This window comes from Sparus aurata, chromosome 10 (genome assembly GCF_900880675.1).
Source record: "Sparus aurata chromosome 10, fSpaAur1.1, whole genome shotgun sequence".
NCBI lineage: Eukaryota > Metazoa > Chordata > Actinopteri > Spariformes > Sparidae > Sparus > Sparus aurata.
The window spans coordinates 28,776,637-28,796,885 of NC_044196.1; the positions used below are offsets into that span (position 1 = coordinate 28,776,637).

Consider the following 20,249-nt stretch of genomic DNA (forward strand, 5'->3'; position numbering starts at 1 on the left):
CATAGTGGGTTTTGCTTTATTTCTCTGTTCAACATGCCTTAAAATTGTATAGTTCAGTCCTGAACGGCTAACTGAAAATGTTCTCTAAATGATGAATTTAAGTTGGAAATCACCTCACTGACTGTCCTCTGAAGTCAAAGGCAGAAAGGAGCTTTCTTTATGACAGTTTTCTGTTAGCGAACAGAGCCGTCTGTTCTGTACTGACCTAAACATGTACCACCATAAAAGTTACTAGTTAGCTACAGAATAGAGCAGCAAGCAGTCTTTGATGAATCTGATCTTGCTGGTGGTTGGCTTTTGTTGCCCTTTTGGTTTCCTTAAAGTGAAGAGTGGATTTGTTCGGATTTTTTCCTGTTTAGATGATTGCTGAAGGTGCAGGCTTCATAAAGGGCTCGAGTCTGTACTGTCTGGAGCTGAGCTGACTGGGTGTGTTACACATGATTGGAATAAAGAGCACAGACCTGCCGCTGTGCCGTAACTATTGTTGGAAATACTGCTCGAGCTAACACTGAACCAGAGTGACGGGTCTGATTCTCACACAGGTCGGGGCTTTTTGGTTAATTTTTTTTACACTCCGGGGGGGGGGGGGGGGGGATGGGGAATGGGGACATAAGCCTGATTTGACATCTCATAACTGTAAAAAAAGTACCCAGTAGCTTCCAAAACGTTTGTTTTAGAAGCGTGTCGTTTCGAAGAGCACGTTTGCTTGATTTGTGATATTTGTGGGTTAAACCTTGAGGAGGGCCACATTGGCCTAAATTACCTTTGCCTTGTCTGTGCGCCTGTTCGTACCGCTGACCATCTCTGATGGCACTGAATAGATGAGGAATAGTCAGTTGTGCGTTATCTGAACGGAAATTTCATGTGCCGAAGATTCGGGAAGTGTCTTGTTCCACGTGTGTAAATCTACATTGGATTTGAGAGATGAATGCTTTTTATTCAACTAGTAGTTGTTTCGTATCTTGATGACTAAATGATATGCAGTTTTTAATCCAAATGGCAACTGATATTCATTGAATACCTTCAGCTTATACTTATAATACATGTGTACATTATGTTTAGCTGAGGTATGGTGGATGGTTAACTGCTACAGCTAACTGTGTGAACTGGAATAGTCAGTATGTCATAACTGTTGAATTTATACTGAATTGATGATGAATGGTTGCTAAGTTTAATGTTGTAATCAGTTGCCAAAACAAAGAAATTGACTTTAACCATATGAGTACACTATCAAGTCTCTTATGTGTGATTGACTTTAAAAAGATACCTATGTTTGACATTTTTTAAAAAGCTGATATTGTGTGCGCTCAGTCAGTCTTGTCTTAAAAGATTAAACCGAAGGTGTTTGCAGTTTACTTTCACTGCACTACACATGCTTTTATGATTAGATAAACTACAACATTGCGTTGGCAAAAAGCCCTGTCTGTTGGGTTGCAGCCTTGTTTAAAGATCCTGTCACGGCCTGTCTGCTCTGCGGTTTGAAGTTGATCGTCTGGTTTTTTTTTAATTGGCTCCGGTAAATGTAGTTCCAACAATAGTGGCCTATAGGACAAATGGAAAGTTATATCCCAGTCAGCTCAGCTCCTTTGCTTAAATGAGTCATTGAATGTTGTTAAAATAACAGCATACATGTAATGAAACTGTTTTGGAAAAGAACAACTGAAAGATGTGTAAATAGTTTGGCTTTTGTTTGTTTGAAGAACAAAATAAATACTGAATAAATAGCATTTAGCAGTGACTGAGTGTTTTATTACTAATTTGTATTATCTATGAAGTGTGTGTGTGTGTGTGAGAGAGAGATTGTGTGTGTGTGTGTGTGTGTGTGTGTGTGTGTGAGTACTTGAGTTGAAAGGAGTGGGCGTCAGCGATGAGAGCAGCACCACACCGTCACCGGCGGAACTCTCGCGATAGTTCGGAACACATGGCCGCCCTCAGTGTTTACAACTTCTCGTGATGAACTGGAGAATACAAACATAAAGTCCCGAAGAAGAAGGACGTCGAACACTCTCGCAGACTGTCCGTGCTCTCCTGCTTTAGGTGAAACATTGACACCGTCGAGGAGGAGAGTGTTCATAGCCAAACAGCGAGCAGAAACAAAGGCCAGGCAAACCACAACACAGGTAGGTAGCATCAGACTGTTAGCAACGGCTAATGCTAACTTGGGGAGATGGCTGTCGTGGAGAGGCGGTTAGAAAGAAAATTGAAGCAGTTTGCTTTGTTCGCCACCGTAATTTGATGAATGAAATGCCAGCATTTCAGGGAGTGAAGCGTGTGAAGGTTAGTCGCGTAAATTGTAACTCGTAAACGTTAACTTAGCGAAATCGAAATGAATGCTAGTTTGGAGTGGCTGGCACGTCACGGCTAGCCACAGGTGTCTGTGGGGTGTTTGCGTGTGTAGTTTGGCGGCATTTATTTATTCCTCCAAGTCATAAACGTCTCTAAATTAACGGGTATGTTTAGGCTTCTACAGAGGTGCTCTTATATTTATACATTGTTTTTGTCGTGCGTTTTCTATTGTCTTTGTCTCACCTTCCCTGGCCCCTGCCCTCATCTTTGCTTGTTTTCTAGGCTAGTGGGTGCTGTGATGTCATCGACCCCCAGCAGACTCAAACACCCACACTGCAGAAAGAAGCACTATCCCAGTAGCACTTACCTCACCCACGTCTGACAGCCAATCACCGGACACAAGGCATTTAGACGCCAGGTACAGGGCTTGACAGGGGGAATTGATAAACAAAGATGTCTGATTCAGCTGGAGGTGGTGAAGGTGGAGGTGTAGCAGGCGCGGGGCAGGATGCAGAAGCGGACAACGAGCCCCCTCACCAGGCGCCACCTTTACCTGGAGGTGACAGCATAGAGGTAGGGGAGACGTCAGTGGAAGGGGCACCTCCATCTGCCAAGCGGCCCAGGATGAGTGAGGAGGAGGAGGAGGAGCAGGAGCAGGAGCAGGGGCTGGATCTGGCTGCAATGCCCGGCAAGATGCACGGAGAAACAGCGGCACAGGATGACTTGCTGCAGGAGGACGCAGCCCCACCAGCACAAAGTAGAGTATTTCTGGTTGCATGTCTCACATGAAACATAAGAGTGGGAAAACATCTGTTCATGTAATATAACATTTTGGGATTGTGATTCAGGATTATCTTTTAAGGTTAATGTGTTAACCTGCACAAATGTACTCTTTAATGCTAGGAACTGGAGAACTACTTCAGTGTGAGAAGGAAAGTGAATTGGAAGAAGTGCCTGTCGGTGGGGGAGGTGAAGAAGAATGCCATCAGAATGGAAACGGAGGGCTTGAGGCCGCCTTAGAAGAAGGAGAGACGAAAACGGAGCAAGAGCACAACAGTGACAGATCTGCAGACAGCCCCAGTGAAGGACAGCAGTAAGTGGTCGAAGAAGTCGGATTTATTTTTAGCCTCTGTTTCCACATAACTTGGTAAAGATACAGCAGTCATCAAGTGAGCTATTTCAAGCAGGATTTTGTGGGGGCGGTGGGTGGTTACACACATGTATCTGAAATTGAGAAAGAATATTATGTAGCCCTGAAACGTTTATCCGAAGTGTTTATTGATCAAAAGACAATTAGTAGCCAACTACTTTGACAGTCAATTCACCGTTTCAATCATTTTCAAGCAAAAAGGTCACATATTCACTGGTACAGCTTCTGAAATGTGATGCTTTTTTAAATGTTATAAAATGTCCTAGAGCCAGAAGCAATGTCTTAAAATTACTTATTCTGTCCAAAAATAATTTAAAAATGTAACGATTAATTGATTAATTGTGAAAATACTTGCAGCCCTAATATTTTTGCATGTAATGCTGAGCAAGAGGTTCTAATAATTGCAAGCTGACTATGTTACAGTTCCATAAAATAAGTCTGTGTGTGGGGAACCACTGAACTAGACCACAGACCCCCAATCAGGGCTGTAAACTAACTTTTTGGCTCACCTGCCAAGGGGGCCATGTAAATGTTTTACCGGCCAATAATAAATAGCCTCTTTTTGTTGCATATACATCTGTTTCAGTACTTTTCATGGAGATAACAGTATTATATAGCAATACATGCTTAGAAAAGAGGCCAAAGTATTATTTAGAAATACATTTTAATATTATTAATTAAATTTCATAACATTGTAAATTGAAAACTTGAACAGTGCAAAACTTTGACAAAGGAAACACTCATTAATTGACTATCAGGCTCTGTAATAGACTTGTCAGTGGCGACTGTACCATAATAACATTTACACTGGATTTGATAGACCCATGGTTTTACATGTTTTGTGACGTGATAACTGTTCTCATATTAAGCCACTTGATTATCATACTGAAACCTAATTGAAGGAAGTCGTTTAGAAATTATGCGCAACTTAAGTACAACTTCCCTCAGCTCACGAGTTAGGTGTCGTCATTGCTGCGCTCGAAACAGTCACTGCGCCAAACTTTTAAAGAGCGGTGACGCGCACGCTACGTTGCTTCTGAGGGGAACTATTTTCTACAGCGGTGACGTCGGGGGAGCTACTTAAGTGCGACACACAACAAATAGCCAGTTTAGCATTAACGTTTGCTACCGTCATAATTTATCACTTTACAGCTACTACAATGTTTTGCTATATCATGCATAATTTATTGCAAGAGCACGACCATCAGGACAAACATTTACCCGCCCCGTGGCATGTATCCCTCCAAAATTAAGTCGCCAGGGGAATATTTTAGTCGCATTTGGCGAGTGGCGACCGCTAGTTTACAGCCCTGCCCCCAATTCATAACATTTTGCTTGCATCTGATAAAAATGATGCTTTAGATGTTTAATTACAGAAAGTATATGAAACCTACGACCAAAAATGTCATACATTCTGTCATTGTATTATAAAATAGACACCCTGGGGACACCCTGAAAGCCACTCAAGGACCCCTCAGAGTCCCTGGACCAAACTTTGATAACCATATAACATGTCGGATACATTATTTTGATTTTAATAATTAAGAATTCCTGTGCATCATAACCTAATCTGTGTGGACATCCACCGGGCATCACTAATGGCTTGAGCACGCTACACAACATTCATAGCTGTCTGATCGCTGTCTTACAGTCAAGGTTTCCACACTACATGACTGATCAGCAACAAGGGGGTCACACACACTACAAGATAACACACACAAGACTACAAGGGAATAACGATCCAAACAATCCAAGTTGTTTGTGTGCTGATTTGCAGCAAAGAAAAAGCAAATAATATAGATGAGAGGATGGATTATGATGTCTGGAACGTATGATTGCCTGCTCGTGTTGTGGTTCAGCAAAGATTCTTGGTTATACATATGGAAAGGCTTGTGTGTATGTATTCTGATAGAAACTATTGGCTATTATTGCGCCCGCTCCATATACAGAGATGCCAGATGAGACACAGTTCAGAGTGTTGCTGTGGATGACAGTAGAGGAGAGAGGGGAAAGGGGAACAGAGTCTGCTCTCATTGGCTGTAGTTCTTCCTGGGTCTCTGACCTATCAGCAACTCAGTTAGATATTTAGCCCGCCATATCTGGCAGACATTGGGACACTGTCCACGAGCTCCTGGATTGTGTCTCTGAACAGACATCTGCGATGTCAAGCTCAGGGTTATTATCCTGCAGTGTGAACATTGCATTAGTGTCAGCAAAGCAACAATTAATCGAGATCAACTTGATTCAAGTTTAACTGTTTAACTCAGATGGATGCAAACAAATGACATGTCTGATAATGAGAAAAAGACACTGTTCTGGGCCTTGAAACTAGGGCTATCAAAATTTCTCCAAAATGACGTTCGAATATTTGCTCTAAAAAACAACTAGGTTCGAACCATTCGAATATCTATATTTGCACATTATGTCAATAACAGTAGGACAAACTAATACGAGACACAACTACTTGTATAGGTATTTTTGGGATACAGTACCTCAGTTCCAATTCTTGACAAAACTCTCTGAAGCCCACGCCATCAACGATACTGATCGGCCTCATGTCTTTGCACATGAACGAAGCAAGTTTCTTTGTGCACGCCTCTTGTTGTGCTGCAGATAAAGAGCTTGTGGCGGGCGGTGAAAAATATGAGTCAAGACATGGCTGTTTAGTTGGCGTTCCAGACATCATGGCATACTCATTTGGCACATTTTCGAGATGTGCCCTCATGTTGCTAGTGGTGGAATGGTAAGCTAACTGTAGCTTACACAGCTTGCATACAACTTTATCTCGAGGCTCCGCATTTTTGCCGTTAAATATTTCCAAACTTGGCTTTTTAGGTTGCTTGGAGTCCAAACTCTGCTGCCGAGTTGGGCTCTGAACTTTCTGCCATTTCGTTTTTCTCTCTGTTACTGCATCCGCCACGGTTTTTGTCGCATTTCACTTTCAGCAGTGAGTGACGCTTGCCAGTGCAACACCTGTGACCTGTACCTGACCCGTCATGTAGTGCGACCACTCACTAATGTGTTTTTTTCCACAGTCGAATATTAATTTTCACAATTTCACAATCGAAATTAATATTCGAATATATATTCAAATTCAGAATGTTCGTTGACAGCCCTACTTGAAACACATACATCATGTAAAGAACACTGAAAATACTGTAGCTTACACAGCTTGCATAAAACTTTATCTCGAGGCTCCACATTTTTGCCGTTAAGTATTTCCAAACGGGGCTTTTAGGTTGCCTGGAGTCCAAACTCTGCTGCCGAGTTGGGCTCTGAAATTTCAGCCAAGGGACTAGACCCTGTTTTCAGCTTTTTCAGCGAAACCCAAACAGGAAATTGCAAGGAAGTGTGTGAGTAACTTGCAATTCCGATATTGATGGCAATTGCACATCTAATTGCCTTTGAGTGTTAGACATTGCTCTGCCTTGGTCTGCACATTTTAAAAGCCCTCATTTTGAAGTAGGGCAGCAATAGCACAACAGCATTAACTGATTAAATATTTAATACTATCAAGCCATCGCAGTGGCTAAATTTGGACACGACACAGGATGACAAACAATGGCATTAACCTGTAGAGGTGTGAAATGTAATCATCAAACCTCTCCACTGTAAATGGAGCAGCTCAGTCTTTGCCAATGAAATGGTGTAATCACTGTAGATTGTCCTGTTGGGCTTTGTGCAAGTTGACACCATGGTTTATTTACAGCAACTGTTTGTCCCATGTTTGGAAAATTCATCAGGTGATATTTAACTCAATTCAGCAAATTATAAGCAGGACTGCATGTCACAAGTCAGTGTTTGTGGTTGTGTTCTTTCTGATAACTTAATGCCATCAGTATTGGTAAGATGGGAAAAATCTGTCTTGCACTTGTTGTGTAATAATCATTTAATTCCTGTCTTTAAACTCATTAATGTGACACTTTCCCCTCTCTTTATCTTGCTTTCAGCCTTGGCCTAGATTTTACACAGAACCCCCAGATGCTGACTGGTTCCTGGACTGAATACTCTAGCCTTCCAGAGAATTACCTCAAAGGCTGCAAATGGTAATCGCTTCTAAAATAAACTTGACACACAAAACACCATGGGGATGAGGTTTGGAAGGTGCCGAGTAAAAAAAACGTTAACATCGTTATTTAATTTGGGCATTAGTATGATTACCATAAATAAATAAAACCATTACACTTGTACATTTACAGCTCAGGGGCAGATATCGACATCCTGAATTACTGAGATGTGATGTTCTTTCGGTGAAAATGAAGTTAGGAAAATGACTGCCACCGTGTTTGTCATTCTCGGGATATAGTGGAAACACTAGTGCAGACAGTACATTTGATATGTGAGGCAGCTAGTAACATGTTAATGTCACGGTTAGGGTAAATAAGTATCTCAGTCAAGTACAAATATGACATTTTTGCATAAAAAAGAATGCTATTAATTGCACTTTTAATCCAAACTGCCTCTGTATTATAGAACCAACCTGTGTACATGTTGTTCTCAGTTCATTGCTGCTGATGCTCCACCGTGTTTTTATCCTCCCTTCTCTTCTGAACTAGGGCCCCTGATGGTTCCTGCATCCTGACCAACAGTGCAGACAATGTGCTCCGTGTGTACAACCTCCCTCCAGAGATTTACAGCTACAACTGGGATTTGCTTCCTGAGATGGTGAGCACACAGATATCTTACCACCGTGTTTGTGGAGAGGATAGAAAAAGTAGCTGTCTAAGGGAGTGTTGGCCACATGCAGGAAAAACCTAACTTTGTGTTGTGCAAGTTGAAATTACAAGAGCAGACATTTTTATGGCAATCTGTTTGTAAAGGTTCTTCAGGGTTCGTACGGGTGCTTGAAATCCTTGAAAGTACTTGAATTTCAACGTTGTGTTTTCAAGGTCTGAAAAGTGCTTGGATTTTAGTTTAAGTGCTTGAAAGTGCTTGACATTATAACTCTGTCTTTCACAAAATTGGGATCAAACTGGATAATTAATTTCTGAAGTTTTTGCTATTATGAAACATAATTTTAGACGTTTACAGCATAATACAATGTACATTATTGTGATAAAAAGTGAAGAAAAAATAATGAGTTTATATATTCCCGTAGAAAACTATTTTACCCCAGCAATAAGGTGCTGGAAAATCTTTAAAATGACCCTTAAAAGTGCTTGAAAAGTGCTTTAATTTGACCTTGAAAAATGTGTAAGGAACCTGTTCTTGCACAGCGTCATGTAGTACTTAAAGACCTGGATTATAGACTCTTGACGTGCAAAGAACCCCACCCACTGTCCGTCCCCTGAACTAATTTTGTTGACGAGATGTTTTGGTGCTCAGACCTTGGAAGGTCCTCAGAGACCGTATGTTATTAAAGTGATGGACTTTGCTTTTCTTTTAATTCAAAGTTGTCAAACTCAATTATAATCAAGAAAGGTTTTCCCTCGCCTTTATCCCTCTTTGTGGCTTTTCATTTGGAAAAGCCATAATAAAGAATTTTCTCATTCTCAGAACTTGGGTGTAATTGAGAAAGTTGAATTCGGTAAAATGGTATTGGATGAGTGTGCGTCACTACAGGTCTAAAGAATGGATTTATGTTCAAAAGGAAATGATTTCAAATTTTCAGAGTTTGGTTACAGATCATTTTATTGAGCAAAGACACAGAGAACACAATTTACTTATGATTCATTCCCATTCATTCTTTTTATCATTAGTAGTCAAGAAAAGTATTGAAACACAATCATTCCCACCCCCAACCTACTTTGAAATTTAGAGCTAGCAATAAAGTTTCAGAGTTAGAAGCCATCTAGGTTGTGACTGCAAATGCAAATAATGCCAATGTTTTTTAACACCTTAGAGTATTTTATTTCTTTCCTGCCCAGCTGTATTTCCAGTAATGAGAGAGTCATCAGCCTATTGTGTATTATCTGACCTTTTTATACAGTGACAGTCAGTTATCTGTAGTTGAACATGTTTTCTGCCTGTATGTTGTGTTGTGATCAACTAAGAACAAATGAACAAAACATTGGAATCAATTTAAAGCAGCAGCTTGAGAAAATAATTTACTAAGGATTTTAACAGTTGGACTAAAACAGGCCTTCTGTCATTTTAGGTTTTGGGAAATATCAAGCGGGGAGCCAATCTCTTAATTGTATTACAAGCTGGTAGATTGGGATCACTGAACAAAAGTAATTGAAATATAATCCGTTTTCCTCCATTACAGAGATCTCAGACCGTTTGTGAATAAGGTAGAAAATTGTCTTTGATTGCTCCATTTCTCTCATGGTGCCACTGGCTTTTGATACTCTATTTCACGAGAAGGAAAAGCCTGTGATATTGTCTTCTAGCCCCGTATTCAGTACCGTAGATAGATCCCATCAGTCTTTACATTTTGTAAATACAGCACGTTTCTGCCCCTACATTCCTGACTGTATCCCTTCTATCGTTCTGTGGCAGAGTCCAGTGCTGAGGATGGCAGAGGGAGACACCATCTACGACTATTGCTGGTACCCTAAGATGACCTCTCTGGACCCGGACACATGCTTGTGAGTCCAGCTCGGTCTTTGCCAGAGCGCGCCTTGAGTCTGATCTCTTAACAGCTGGATAGATGAGACATTTAAAGTTCACTTTGAAGGTCAAGCTGCCAGATGGTGAAGGATGAATGCACAGAAAAGGTACTCTGTTGTTTATAGAGGCTGGTAGTCAGTCAGTGATGAGTGTTGTTAGCCTCGATCTTAGATAGTTTAAGTGTGTGTGAGCAAGGCCATTTTCAGACTGCTAGCCAAAATACATTTTTTGAATATCTAGATAGCATCCAGATTGATTTTAAAGAAGTCTGGATGCCAAAAAAAACATGTGAAATGGCATTTTTGCAAATTTAATCCAAGATTGGTGGTCTGAAACTATAATCGGATTTCTATAGATTTCATACACTCAACCTAGAGTGACATCAGTACATCAGAGCAGCTGAGCAAGATCCAAACTGCTACTAACAGAGTTTTTCTGCTGCTACAGAGGAGATGCCAGATCAATTGTTGCAAGGATAAAGGATGTCCATTTCTCATACTTCCCCATTTGGGAAGCCGCATCACCAATGTATGTAGTTATGGATGAACAATATCCTTGCCACGTAACTCAGAAACCTGATTCTTTTATAGTTACAGTGGGGACAGTGTTTCTTAAAGATCTGATTTGAAAAGCAAATGTGATTTGAGCAAAGTCAAAGATTTTCTGTGTGCTTGCGCCTGTCTAATCGACCGTCCGTATATAGAAGATATTGTTGTGTGCGAGTGACTCATTCTTTGATCCCTGTGGTATTTGCACTCGTAGTGGGAGCCCTCTGCCGGCGTTGAGAGAAGCTGTAAAAGCCTTGTCATGTCTCTCATTATGAGTGAGGAGTTGGCCTTCTTCTTGCCTCCCTCTGCCTCCGTCGCAATCCGCTCGGCTGTTTGAGACCCACAGTGCTTTTCCAGCATGATTCAGCCCACTAACGGCTCTCCCGAATCCTAAAGGGCCTCATGATTCCCTGACTTGGGGCTTCTCTTTTCATCGTACTCTCTCATTTTTGCCGTGTGTGTGCAGGCGCGCACTCTCACAGGTTTTTAAAATGTGGTCATTATGACATCACTGCATGTTTGTGCGCGCGCTGTGAAGCGGAGCCAACATCAGTAACACCCAGCCGTCACGGTGGAGAATGCGAGTCGTCTGTGGCGAGAGAGGTAGGGCCGCGCTAACGAGCTGAGGTCAAGTTGCCAACAGTTTTCACAGCATATATACCTCCTCCCCCAGCTCCCATCATCCACCACTTACAGCTTCCACCCTCCACCGGATCCCTCTGATCAAGGCCCAGCGTTGGCACCACTCCACCCCAACAGCAGACAGCCTTCACTGTGCAAGAGGCGGGGGGTGTAGGTCAGCGGCTGCATGTCCAAAGATGGGAGCTGTGTAAACAGCAAAATGATCAACAAATGACTCATGTGGACAATGAACCACTTAAGAGGCCTGTGCCAAAGCCCTGCATAGACCTGTCTGTCATGAGGACAATTTGCCAGTTGGAGATGACGACAGGAATACTTCATCTTATTCAGATCACTGCCACATATCAGAGAGGAGCTCCTGCAGGGCACAGCCAGGTGGTCGGACAAGCTCAGAGTTAATTGTTCAAAGACGAGGCAGCCAGATAAAAGGTTATGGTTGTGATCATTAATCGCATTTACACCAAACCTGTTTTTCTAGTGACTTTCTGTCTTCCTCCCCCCTCTCCTTTCACATCTACCATTTTGTTTCTCATTCCTCCCCCTGCGCTCCTTGAACTCTCCATCTGCCAAAAGCGGCGTGCTGTTGATGCCCCTCCTGTAGAGAGGGAATAAGGGCCCCTGTTATGGCTCGGTTAAGTTGCGCTGAGTTCTAGGCATTGCTCCAAGCTAGCAGCAGTCTAGCATTATAATTGGGCATTTCCCTGCTCTGGAATAAAGCTGCGGCTCAGAGGGGCCATAACAGAACACGGCAGCAGCGGTAGGGGCTAATTTCCTTTGTCTAATTGAGCCACAGTGATGTTTCGGCATTTGTTCAGCGCCCAGTAATTAGAGTTAAAAAGGCATGGCTCAGTCTTTGGCCCTGATTTGAATCAATAAGAATGTGCTGTGGTCTCGTCTCTATAATGAGGCATAGCACAATGCCGTGTATTTGTTTTGATGTATTGATACATTCAGGGGGATGTGGTGCAGTAGACAAGAAAATGAATCAAACAAGAATTTTTTTTTTTTTTTTGAGTCATACATAATGCATATTACAAAAGAATCTCAGCAGCCTATTTCATCTGAATCTGTTGTGTGTACTCTGAGATGCAGGTAACTTTTTTTTATTCCACTAGTGTCTTTGGTTTACATATTATAAAAAAGTATTGATTGTCACACTGTTTTCGTTCACTGCACACTAAATATGCTCCTATGTGTGTAAAGTAAAATGAGTTATTTCAGAATCGCAAGCTGTAAAGAAAAAACGCCCTCAGGGAATATTGAGGATTGACTCCATTAAGTTTGTCAGGATTTTCACCCTTGTTTAATAATTTGGATCATCCACTCTCTATTCCCTGTTGTCTCTCAGCGTTTTCCCATACGTCTTAATAACTCGCTGTCTTCCCCTCTTTGCCATTCAACTTGTCTGGCCTCCCTTACTGCAGTCTAGCCAGCAGTAGCCGCGACAACCCAGTCCACGTGTGGGACGCATTTTACGGGGAAGTGCGAGCCAGTTTCCGGCCCTACAATCACCTGGATGAGTTGACAGCGGCCCACTCCCTCTGCTTCTCGCCTGATGGAACACAGCTCTACTGTGGCTTCGACAAAACTGTCCGGGTCTTCTACACTGACCGCCCTGGAAGAGACTGTGAGGAGCGGCCCACCATAGGTCAGTTTATAACTGCTTTCACACAGTTTCACGTTGAAGCATCTGGTGCTTTTGAACTAAAAATCATGTATACTTTACAGCAGGGCTGACTGATGAATGATCTCAATACGGAAACATAATAGTTTAGGTCCTGTACAGTAAATCACTTGATGTTTTTTACTCAGTATGGATAACAGCAAATCATTCAACAGAAGTAAACCTGTCTACAGCCAGTCAGTCTGCCATTTGTGGCCTGAATGTCAAAGTACACGCCCATTATCTAACTCAAAGCACTGTTAAAGCTAATGTTGAAGAAAGTGGATGTGAAATTGGAAAAGAGGAAAAAATAAGTGGAACCACCCGGGCATGAAAGCACCTTTTGCCTCTCGGATCTGCTCTTTGTGTCACTGTCTGTTTGCGCGAGGGCGGGGCTGAGCTCCTCCGCAGAGTATCTTCCAAGCCGAGCCCACAGCAGAGGGATTGAAACAGACTTAGGGATATATTTTACTCGATCTTGAATACAACAGTGTCTGTTATCCATGTGCAACAAAAAGGAAACCGTACGATCATTTAATCAAACAACTGTTGAACAAATGGAACAGAAACATGAATATTACCATATCGTCCAGACCAAATTTTTTGCTCAGTGTTGTCTTTGATACATGTTAATAGTGGTTCAGAGTTTATCCCCATTAAACCTGCACTCTCACATTGTTATCTATTAATGAAAAATGCCTCTAGAAAGTGGTTAAAAATTAATGTGGACTAAGATGGAGTTTATTTTATTGGTCTTTTTTGTTATGAATAATATAAACCATAACAAATAATTCATTTTACTGTCCAAGAGTTAAATGGTATTATTTTAGAGCATGGAGTGTTTGAAAACTCTCCCTGTTGTTCAAGGACGCTCCAAACTCTGTAAGTAAAGACTGATTTACAAAAAGAATTGCATTCACAGGCTGTGTTCTTGTTAAATCAAACCCACAAGACAAGACAAGACAGTAAGTAAACAGTGACATTGTGAAAAGGATAATGTGAAGTCAGTTGTTGGTTGCATTCAGAAAGTTGCAGGCTGACAGCTGGCTGTCACATCTCACAGGCTGAAGTCTCCTTGAACAAACTGACAAGGAGAGTTTTTATTATGTACTTCTGGCAACAAAAATAAAGGGAATGAAATATTTACTGTGATGAATTCCTGATCTCTGTCACACATGTCAAAAAAGTTTCAGCACACTGGTTCAGTTCATTTCAGTATATAACAAAAACATGCCAGAGTCTGTCTTTTAGTTAGGAGGCTGAAATATTACAATACATCAAAATTATCCCAAAGGATGTCAAAAAGGTAGGTTACATTTTAACTCGAGGGTTATATCTTCATATCTGTCATATATATGATTTGGTTTGACACACACACATATATATATATATATATATATATATATATATATATATATATATATATATATATATATATATATATATATATATATATATATATATATATATATATATATATATATATATATATATATATATATATATATATAGCTAGCACTGTTGCTTGGACAAATTAAACAATTTTAAACGATTTATAAATTATTTGCGTTAAAGATCTGCAGATCAATTGCTCATGAACATGATGTTAGTTCCAGCCCTAGTAAGAAGTAAACTTTGGTACACTAGCATGTCGACATCGTGCTCTAGAAGATCATACTGTCTGTTTTCTTGTCTATTTGCTTCCATCAGCTCAGCTTGATCAATACTGCAATTTATGCCGAAATGTCTGGTTAATCTCAAAAACAGGTTATGTGATACACGTAAGGTTTCTGGCAAGCCACGCACTTCTGCTTTTTTCTGCTAAAAACATGCTTAAAGCCTTTTTAAGAGTGACAAGGAGAATGATTTGGGAAAAGAGTTGCGTGTGAAAGAGAAAGAAACAGATGATCCAAAGGTGAGTTTGTGTGCATTTTTGGAGAATTATTTCCTCCTGGAGATGTAATCAGGAAAGTTTGAGGTGCCAAAAAGTTTGAGTTGAAGTGATTGGGAGCTGTGTCTTGTGAACCTTTTTAAAAGGCTGAAAGCCTTGCCAAATGCCACTCTCTTGTCTTCACTGCAGTGAAGAAGCAGGGCCAAAGTGGCATCATCTCCTGCTTTGGCTTCAGCCCCTGCCAGTCTGTTTACGCCTGTGGCTCTTACTCCCGCTGTGCTGGCCTCTACTCCTGCCAAGACGGCACCCTGCTGGCTCTGCTGCCGACCCGCCACCACGGAGGCCTCACCCATCTGCTCTTCTCCCCTGATGGCAACTACCTGTACACCGGCGGGCGCAAGGTGAACACATGAACGCGCACAACACACGGCAGTAGAATACAGAGAAGAGACCTGAGGGTAATAATGCTGCTTTGTTTGAATGAGCCCACACACACGTGCCAACAAATGACTTTGCTCTGTTGCAGTGGGGAATTGGTTTACACAAGCATTATCGAAGCTTCTGGATAAGCGCTTCATAAGTTGCTATCTTGATCGCATGAGTCAGCATGTAATGAATCTGATTAGGCCTTATGGCACTCCCCCAAAAGTGAAAGTCAAAAGGACTCAGTGTGTTTCAAAAGGGTGCAGCAGAGGTTAGCTGTCACTGGAGCGTGAATGTAACCTCTAATAGATGTTAATTAGTTTTTGCTAATTATTAGCCAATGATGAACAGCAAGTTAACACATCACCATAAATTTAGTGGATAACCCTTTTAGTGTCTGAAGTTTTCTCCTAGTTTTAAATTGCTTCGTCAGAGACTCCGTAACCATCGACCTCTGTGCGATTCAATGCCCCCCGTTGTCACCCTGATCAGATTAATAAACCCCAATGAAGCATTCCAGAATCTACAAAAATACTTAATTAATGTAAATTAATTGTTAGTCTACAATTTAGCAGCTGGGTCAGAGTTCAGATTTGCTGAACACTGCAGGGTTATGTGAAATCAATATTGTGTCATTATTACCAATAAAAATTGAACATCTGAATGTAAAATAGTTTTTTCTATATTTTATATTTTTTCTATATTTTTTTCTATATGTTTCAAGAGCCAAATAAGAAATTCCTTAAATTGGCCAAAAAGTCTCCTCGCCATATTTGAAGCTTACAAGCTACTCACATATTTATTTGAAAAAATATAACCACAGGTAGTCTGTTCTGAAGCACTGGACAAACGGCTCATGTCACTGTATATGTGTGTGTTTATGTTTGTTTGTGTGTGTGTGTGCGTGTGTGTGTAGGATCCAGAAATCCTGTGCTGGGACCTAAGAGAGCCGGGCAAGGTTCTGTTTTCACTTAAGAGGAACGTGGCCACTAACCAGCGCATCTACTTTGACCTGGACCTGTAAGTTTAGTTCACTAAACACACCGCTACTCAGTGATGAGCTTGTGTGTAACCCTAACCCTTTCAGGCAGCTGCTTAGATGCACCTTCAACCTGTTGATACTTGCATTATGTTGATTGGATCTTCCTGTGCAGGTCCGGCAGGTACCTGCTGAGCGGCGACACAGAGGGAGTGGTGTCAGTATGGGACACCCAGACAGCTCCTCCCGATGTAGACGAGGATCTACTGCAACCTCAGCTCAGGTTCCAGGCCCATTGGGACTGCACCAACGGCATCAGGTATGATGGATGAAAAAAATCTAGCCTAATCCATGATGAACATCAGCATGCATAGTGTAGAATGAGTCTTCAAAAAGATGGAAGCCAAAGCTTTCAAGTTGTCCGGATCATGGTACATACTACAACCAAGTAGAAATGTTACAGCCACAAACGTAAAGAATCCTGACGGAGAAAGCTCTTATTGTACTTCAGTACAAACAAAACACCAGCTGTGAATAGGGGATGAATTTAGGTCCTTCAATCACGGTAAGTGTCTTTTGCTATTTTCCCGCCTGATTGTCCTGCTGTGTTTTACTGTTTGGGTAGTCATTCGCAAAAAAACAAGAGAGACGCAAACAAATCATCCAAAATATTTTGGATAAGAGAAGAATAAGCTTCCAATTCCATAGCTGTAATAAAAACTGACATACAGTATAATGCTTTGTGTATACAGAGAGCAATAACTATTATGCATTTATGAAAAATCCACTAAATGACTCTGCTGCTTACTGGCAATTCATGTGCTCTAATGCTGGTGTATTCCTTGTTGGGGACATAGAGTAGCTCTTGGCTCTGATTGTGCTACAATTATGTATAGAGTGTGGACTTCAAATTTCAATCTCAGTGAATTAAATTGTTCCAGGTTTGGACATCTAAATATATATGGGTTTGGGAAACACTGGTCAATGTTTCTCACTTATTTCTGACATTTAAAGACCAAACAAGTAATCAATTAATTGAGGGAACGATGAAAATAATCTTTTATTGTGGCCCCGAAAAAACATTAACTTTTTTGTCACTCCATCCATGTTCTTCCTGACTCCATCCATCCTTCTCTTCTACAGTATTCATCCCTTCATGCCATTGTTGGCAACCTCCAGCGGGCAGCGTCAGTTCCCGTGGCCCGCCGATAGCGAGGGTGACTCGGCCTCCGACGGCGAGGGAGGCGAAGCTGTGATGTCACCGCAAGAGACCAGACAAGACAACACCCTGAGTCTGTGGTGGGCCGGGCCGCTCGGCCCCGCCGCAGAGGGGGGCCAGGAGCAGAGCACAGCTGTTGCGGAGGCCTGAAGCTCTGTTAGTTCAGCCAGCTGACATAAATTGAGTTACACCTGCCATGTGATATTTATTTTGGGAATGTTTTGGTGTGGCTAAAGTCAATTATGGGTCAGTCAGATTCTCTTTTCCATCAGCAACATGAAGTCCCGAGGTGGAAAAACATTTCTGGATCATTTTTGAACATCCAGTCAACTTAAACATTAACAATCCAAACAACATATTTTTTTTAACATATCACCTGCAAGTTTACAGCCTTTACAGACCATAGTACTACAGTTAACGTCAGAGGATTAGGAAATCTCGCACATCAGGTCATTATTGAACAGTTTTTCAGGGTTATATGTTTCAAGACTTCATTGTTGTAATGGCATTTTGTTAAATTAGAATTGGAACTATTTGCCATTTGTGGTCGGCACTTAAACCAAGGAGGTTTTCTTTCAAGCCTGACTCAGGTCCTGACTAAATGTGGGCAGCATAACCAGTAGATTGGAGCATGGAATTTGTCAGCTTTATTTAATTAGTGAGAGAACATTTGTTTATACTTTGAAATCCACCCAATATGAAACATAATGAATTTTCATAAAACTTGAGTTGACCTTTTTTTTCTAATGGTATTTTAACGGTGAACCTACTCCCTGAATTTAATCATTTGGTTGATTTGAAAGTCTTGTCTTGATGTGGATCTGTGGGAGTGTTTATTTACGTGTGAGTGTGTGTGTGTGTGGCTGTAATGCTGCCCCGGAGATTCCCAACTGCTATAGTAAGTGCCATTTGTTCTTGAGCTTTGCTTTTGTAAACTGATGGGGTCTCTCGTTTTTACCTTCTTTTTTTAAACTGTTAGACGAACCAAGTGTTGTGTCGCTGAGTGCATGCCCAAAATATGTATATTTTTGTAAAGCCATGATGATCTTTTTTTTTTTTTCCTTTTCCCGAATGTATTCTCTGTAAGCAGCTTGGTATCTGTAAGCTCATAACAATCTGTGAAAGTCTTTCAGTAGTGGCTGCACCTGGAAAACGAGTATTGTCGTAAATATTTTTTCTACAGCGTGTGTTGGGATTACATTTGTACCTGTGTGAGTGGTGATGTGGCATCACAAAACACATTGTCTTTGTATAATTGTATTGGTAATGTACTGCAGTGATTTGCTCAATGATTATGTCGCCATCAGTGGGGTGTGCTTTGCTGTAGGATTTCTCAGACGAAAGCTTTGTATCTTTAAACACTGACGATTCTCTCCTTTTTTGAAGCCTGTGCTGTGCCAGGTTTCACTTCTTGGAACTCAAACATGTTGCCAAGTAATTATAGTTACAATTGTGTAGCTACAGTATCGCAGTACTACACGTGTTTGCTCTACCAGAAAGCATTAGGAACCATGTCTGCCTTTTTGTCCCATCTTTAGATGGATGTCTGTGTCTACGACAGGCGTAGACTGGCGGTTTTATTCAAGCTGGAGTGAATTAAAAGCATATCTCTTCACAGGTTCACGGCCTTATTCATTTTTGTCCTTTCTGTTTAAGGCAGTCCACAGTTGGCTGCCCTGTAATAAATCCCCAATGAATCCAAGATGATGTTACACTGGAGTCAAGAGGCAGCTCTTAAAAGCTGAAGGGACTTCTAGCTTTCGCTTATGAGATGGAAACTATTCATAGCTTTCACCTTTCTCACACACATTCTGTATGAATGAGCACACACTCATGTATTTGATTGTCTGAAACCACAGGGGCACACCGAGAAGAGAGCCAAGCTGCACTGTTGTGTTGTGCAGGTTGCTAGGCAACCGCCTCCGCCTTCGGAGAGGAAAGTAGGTAGCAAGACGACAGGAAGGAAAATTGGGGCCAGAGAAAGCAACAAAAAAAAAAAAAACACCAAACAAGTGTAATAGATAATCCAGTGCTGGAGTGATTGCTACTTGTTTGTTTGATGGTGTGGACTCTTACTCTCAGAGGGAAAAGTGTCCTTATCACCTCTGGGTGGCTGCAGTTGGTGTTGGGGTTATGACAGACACAGACCACACAGATCCATAGGCAGTTCTTCGGGTTTCTTGATTTTTATGTTCCGTCATTTTACAGATGTACATTTTTTATTTTTTTTTCGACATCACATCTAGTCAAAAGAACTGGCTAGTTATCGAAGAATCGTGTCCCATGAGTCGGCTCAGTTACGATCAAAGGAAACGCAGCCTACTTCATCAATGCAGCTCAGTGCAAAGCATAACATACAGAATAAGTGAAATGTGATTGCCTACAGAGAGACGCCATGCAACTCTACAGTTCTCCTTCGCTCCACAGACCATCTTAGCATCTTTTTACTATTGTTTTGGTTTCCTGGCCCGTAACTTTAATCGCGGCACTTTCACGGTCTGCAAACAACCCCCGATGAACCACTTGTGCACTACCTGCCCAGCAAGAAACAACAGACGACCGCTTGTAATTAACTGGTGAGCGTAGTGGAACATTTACCAGCTGAAAAGACTCTTAAAGACTAAAAAGCTAAAAGGAGAGTCGATGTTGGACACTCTGCCATAAGAAATGGTTTAACGGCATGAAGAATAACTGGAGAGGAATAGCCAGTCTTCTAGCTGATGGTCTTGTTTTAATATGTAGGTCATATAGAGGGATCAGTATTAAACAGACTGTGTCAAAACCAGTTAAAAACTCCTGTCTAAGCAATGCTCTATACTTGGGAAATGTACAGCTAAAACACAACACCTACCATAAAACCACACTAATTGCATATAATGAATAGAGGTTACATAAA

The 20,249-nt window shown here is 41.4% G+C and overlaps 1 protein-coding gene across 2 annotated transcripts; it reads left to right on the forward strand.

Annotated features, from left to right (window-relative positions):
- Positions 1-1,879: 1,879 nt before the first annotated feature.
- wrap53 (WD repeat containing, antisense to TP53) lies at positions 1,880-18,974 on the forward strand. Of its 2 annotated transcripts, none has more exons than XM_030432026.1 (11): positions 1,880-2,120; positions 2,569-3,043; positions 3,190-3,379; positions 7,387-7,482; positions 7,993-8,101; positions 9,878-9,966; positions 12,603-12,826; positions 14,922-15,133; positions 16,072-16,175; positions 16,310-16,453; positions 17,278-18,974. In XM_030432026.1, the coding sequence occupies exons 2-11, from the start codon at positions 2,740-2,742 to the stop codon at positions 17,501-17,503; spliced, it is 1,698 nt and encodes a 565-aa protein (XP_030287886.1). In that variant the 5' UTR covers positions 1,880-2,120; positions 2,569-2,739; the 3' UTR covers positions 17,504-18,974. The 2 variants fall into 2 exon arrangements, with proteins under 2 accessions (XP_030287886.1, XP_030287887.1); XM_030432027.1 differs by lacking the exon at positions 1,880-2,120 and adding an exon at positions 2,148-2,277.
- Positions 18,975-20,249: the final 1,275 nt, after the last annotated feature.

Excerpts from the sequence above, each read along its gene's own strand:
- wrap53 (XM_030432026.1), top strand. The coding sequence starts at position 2,740 with ATGTCTGATTCAGCTGGAGGTGGTGAAGGTGGAGGTGTAGCAGGCGCG. Across the intron at positions 8,102-9,877 it reads GGGATTTGCTTCCTGAGATG|AGTCCAGTGCTGAGGATGGC; the intron begins GTGAGCACACAG and ends GTTCTGTGGCAG. Across the intron at positions 12,827-14,921 it reads TGAGGAGCGGCCCACCATAG|TGAAGAAGCAGGGCCAAAGT; the intron begins GTCAGTTTATAA and ends TCTTCACTGCAG.